Below are 3,585 nucleotides of genomic sequence, written 5' to 3'. Positions count from 1 at the left end.
GTAAACGGTAGGTGCTATTCCGTCACGTACGAGCAAACGCACGTTCCATCGACGAAGTGTCGTCATGCACGCTACATGATCGAGTAATATGGCTACAACCAATTTCTATCATACAATGACGTTTGTCGATTGAGAGCACTCTTCAAGCGTGAACCAGCTTGCGAACATATTCTCCACCAACTAATATTTGTCCATGGGACAAAACACAATACTCGTTTGGAGTGCAAATATTGTCATTCAACGGTTTGAGGCAACGACTCCTGGGACTAGTAGTCGATGGCCATCGAGACCAGAATGCCCCAGCCGCCGCCCCACAAGATCCACGCGCCCGCGGCGCCCGAGTCCAACGGGCCGCCGCAGAGCCACGGGGCATACGAAGCGCCGTTGCAAACGCAGTTGCAACCACAAGCGCTGAGCTCAGCGCTTTTTTGTCCGACTTTTTAAGCGGCGCCGTCGCATCGAGGATCAATCACTCCAGCCCACCGACTGAGATGGCGGCAGGGGGCACACTGGCAGCGAAGAGGAGCGTCGCGTGCGAGCCATTGGCATTGCGCGCGAAGAGACCTCCGTCGAAGCGGTCGAGGCTGACAAAGGCAGCGTCGACGGCCCTGAGCGAGGTGCCATGGGCGGCCGAGGCCGCAACCTGCGTCCGGGTCAAGGCCATCATTTTGGGGAAGGATTCGAAAATGCCACTTGAAGCTGTGTGATTGGCTTCTTTTTAACGAATCAAAAGAAGAAAGCACACAGATTTGTTGATTTATGCCCAATCGCTTCGAGCCACCGAGGAGTGATCGTGCGCACCACGGCTCCGTGACCAAGCGACGCGAGGCGACTTGGTTCGACTGGCGCGCCTCTCGAATGAATTGTAGCATGTATTGGAGACATAATCATAGATATGAACGACAATATTGTACATTGAGACAGCAGCTACATTAAATGACGCACAGAACCCATGCCATTGACACATTCTTTCTTCTCTGCTGTTCGCAATCATGTGTGGCCATGAGCGCACTACAGTGCAGGCCAGCAATGAAAGCTGCACTATGGCTTCCTGCGACAGTGCTGTCGACGTGTGCATCATTCTCCGTCGCACCAAGGAATGTAGGTAGATCTTTCGTTTCCGGCTCCACAGTGATGCTCCTTCTTGACTCTGCATCGAATGTCCTTGTCCGCGGCATCCAAGTTGGCAAAAAAGCAGCGTGAGAGCGTGAGCTTACGTCTGAGGATCAGCCCGCGTCTTGTTGTGCTCGGAGTGTGGCTGTTGCACGATACCCAAGAACCCCAAACCAACCTCCATCACATACAGAACCGTCTAGATAGCAAAAAACGTTTTTGCACAAGTCGCTGTGCCGAAAGACACCAAAATCGCCAACACGAAGGACTGAATCGTTGCCGAATTCAAATGCTCGGTTGTAGGGATTACCAATACATGGCACCTTGCACAGGATTGTCAGCAGCCTCGATTTCACACTATTTAAACACCATATTATCAACATGTAAAGAAAAACCCAATCAAAAGCGCGTCCTCGACTTTCGAGGTGCGCATTCCAACCAATCGCATCGCATCACTTTCATTCGCATGCAGTGATTGGCTAAAATGCTTGGTCGTTGCACACGACACTGTAGAAACCAACGCACCTCGCTTGTTAGCTTGCAAGCTTGCTCGCTCCGCGCCCGAGATGCACTATGGGTGCTGTGCGAGGCTGTCGCTGACTTGCTAAATAAGTTCGCATCGGTTCGAGCCGTTGATGGCGCCTCCAAAACCATATTGAAAATCGCCGTAAATAGTGTGCGTTTGTTACCAATATAAAGTGCAAACTGGCGATCACAGAGCATTTCGAACTGCGATGGGCAACTGCAAAAGCATCCCGCCGCCGTCGCCGGTGGCGCCCCCTCCACAGCCGCAAAAGTCGACGTCGCCGCCGCCACGCGCGCCTGGCACGACCTTCATCGAGCAGCACCTGACGTCGGACTTGACGTTGAGCACGATCGCGATTCCGTTCAAGGCGCTTCGACTCGGCGACCGCTTGACAACGAATAGCCCGCCTTGGGAGTGCGTCCGCCCGGGCACGTACACGGGCACGCCCGTCCTCGTCAAGCAGCTCTTCCGCACGCACATCACCGAGGAAGCTGTTGAGCGCTTTGCGCGCGTCACGCGGCTCGTCATCGACATGCACCACCCCAATATCGTCCAGTGCATTGGTGCTAGCTGGGACTCGGAGTCCTGCATGTGAGTTCTTATTGCAATGTCGTTCGATCTCACGATTGCCTTTAGTTGCATGGTCACCGAGCAGTTGGCGCGCGGCGACCTCGCGACGCTGCTGCAGTCGCCCGACATTGCGCTGACGCCCGAAGCCAATGTCCGCATGATGCTCGACATTGCGCGGGGCATGACGTACCTCCACGCGCACACGCCGCAGGTTCTCCACCGCGATCTCAAGTGTGCCAACATCCACATCACGTACGCCATCTCCAATTTTATTATGCATCTCCACAGGACTCGTGGTTGTAGGCAAGATTTCAAAGCCAAAATCGCCAACTTTGAGTTTAGCCGCGAAAAGACGAATGGCGAAATGACACTTTTGGGGTCGCCGATCTGGACCGCACCCGAGATCCTGCGTGGCCAAAAAGAGTATGACGAAAAGGTCGACGTGTACAGCTTTGCGATTGGTTATTCCTCGATTCGAGTCCTTCCATAAACTAACTCTGAATGTCTAGTCATGGTCGAGATCATGACGCGCCAGATGCCGTACGCTGAGCTTGCGACCGAGAAGATGAAGAAGAAGCTTCTCGTCAAGAAGATCGCATACGAAGGACTCCGCCCGTCGCTCGCAGCGCTCGAAGCTACGTGGCCGCCAGCGCTTCTCCGCCTCACCGAGGCTTGCTGGGCCGAAGATGCGTCGGCCCGGCCGTCGTTCCCGTCCACGATCACCACCCTTCAAGAGGTGCTTGCGACGCTCGCGAGTAGCCCATCGGCCGCGTAATCGACTTGTATTTATGCAATGTATTTAGTCGTCGGTGGCATCCGCACGCGCTTGCTGCAGTGCCTAAGCCCAATTTCTAATAAATCCTCGGTCCATGGACTGGCCAAAGACGCACCTCGATGTCGGCGAGCCGGCGTTGCAGCTCAGTGGCCAGCTTTTCAAGCTCGGCGTCCGCGAGGCTTGGGAGCGCCACTTGCATCGCAGCGCAGTGGAGCCAGTGGCCGTGGCGCGCAGCCAGCTGCACCAGCGCGGGCTTGACGCGCGAGTCAAAGGCGACCTCGGCGGCCTCGACCAGCGGGACAACGACGGCCTCGAACGCGAGCGACGGAACGTTGGTTTTGGGCGTCAAGAGCGCAATAAGAAGCACGCACTTGGCCCAGTAGTAGAACGGAAACCACGAGAGAAATACCTCGACGTACTGCTGGTAGAGGATGAGCGACCCGAGCACCGCCCATAGCTTGAGCACGCATGTGTGGCCCTGCGACTTGGCGCGGTCGGCCTGGTGCAGGAACTTGAGCGACTGGTACGCGCCCGAGCACAGGCCAAAGCACCTACGCCATCTCGTCCACCTCCGGCCATGCAGCGCAGCTTACGTCAAGCC

At 55.8% G+C, this 3,585-nt stretch overlaps 2 protein-coding genes across 2 annotated transcripts; one reads left to right on the top strand and one right to left on the bottom strand.

The window, feature by feature from the left end:
- Window positions 1-1,847: 1,847 nt before the first annotated feature.
- On the top strand, window positions 1,848-2,984 carry SDRG_15609 (TKL/DRK protein kinase; the record flags this gene model as incomplete). Its single annotated transcript, XM_008621787.1, has 4 exons — window positions 1,848-2,230; window positions 2,276-2,461; window positions 2,513-2,670; window positions 2,719-2,984. 4 exons carry the CDS (start codon window positions 1,848-1,850, stop codon window positions 2,982-2,984), a joined length of 993 nt encoding a protein of 330 aa, XP_008620009.1.
- A 24-nt stretch (window positions 2,985-3,008) lies between these two features.
- SDRG_15608 (hypothetical protein) lies at window positions 3,009-3,563 on the bottom strand (the record flags this gene model as incomplete). Its single annotated transcript, XM_008621786.1, has 3 exons — window positions 3,009-3,047; window positions 3,100-3,483; window positions 3,540-3,563. The coding sequence occupies 3 exons, from the start codon at window positions 3,561-3,563 to the stop codon at window positions 3,009-3,011; spliced, it is 447 nt and encodes a 148-aa protein (XP_008620008.1).
- Window positions 3,564-3,585: the final 22 nt, after the last annotated feature.

Source organism: Saprolegnia diclina (genome assembly GCF_000281045.1).
Source record: "Saprolegnia diclina VS20 unplaced genomic scaffold supercont1.96, whole genome shotgun sequence".
Classification (NCBI taxonomy): Eukaryota; Oomycota; class Saprolegniomycetes; order Saprolegniales; family Saprolegniaceae; genus Saprolegnia; species Saprolegnia diclina.
This window is presented reverse-complemented; position numbering and strand designations above follow the sequence as displayed.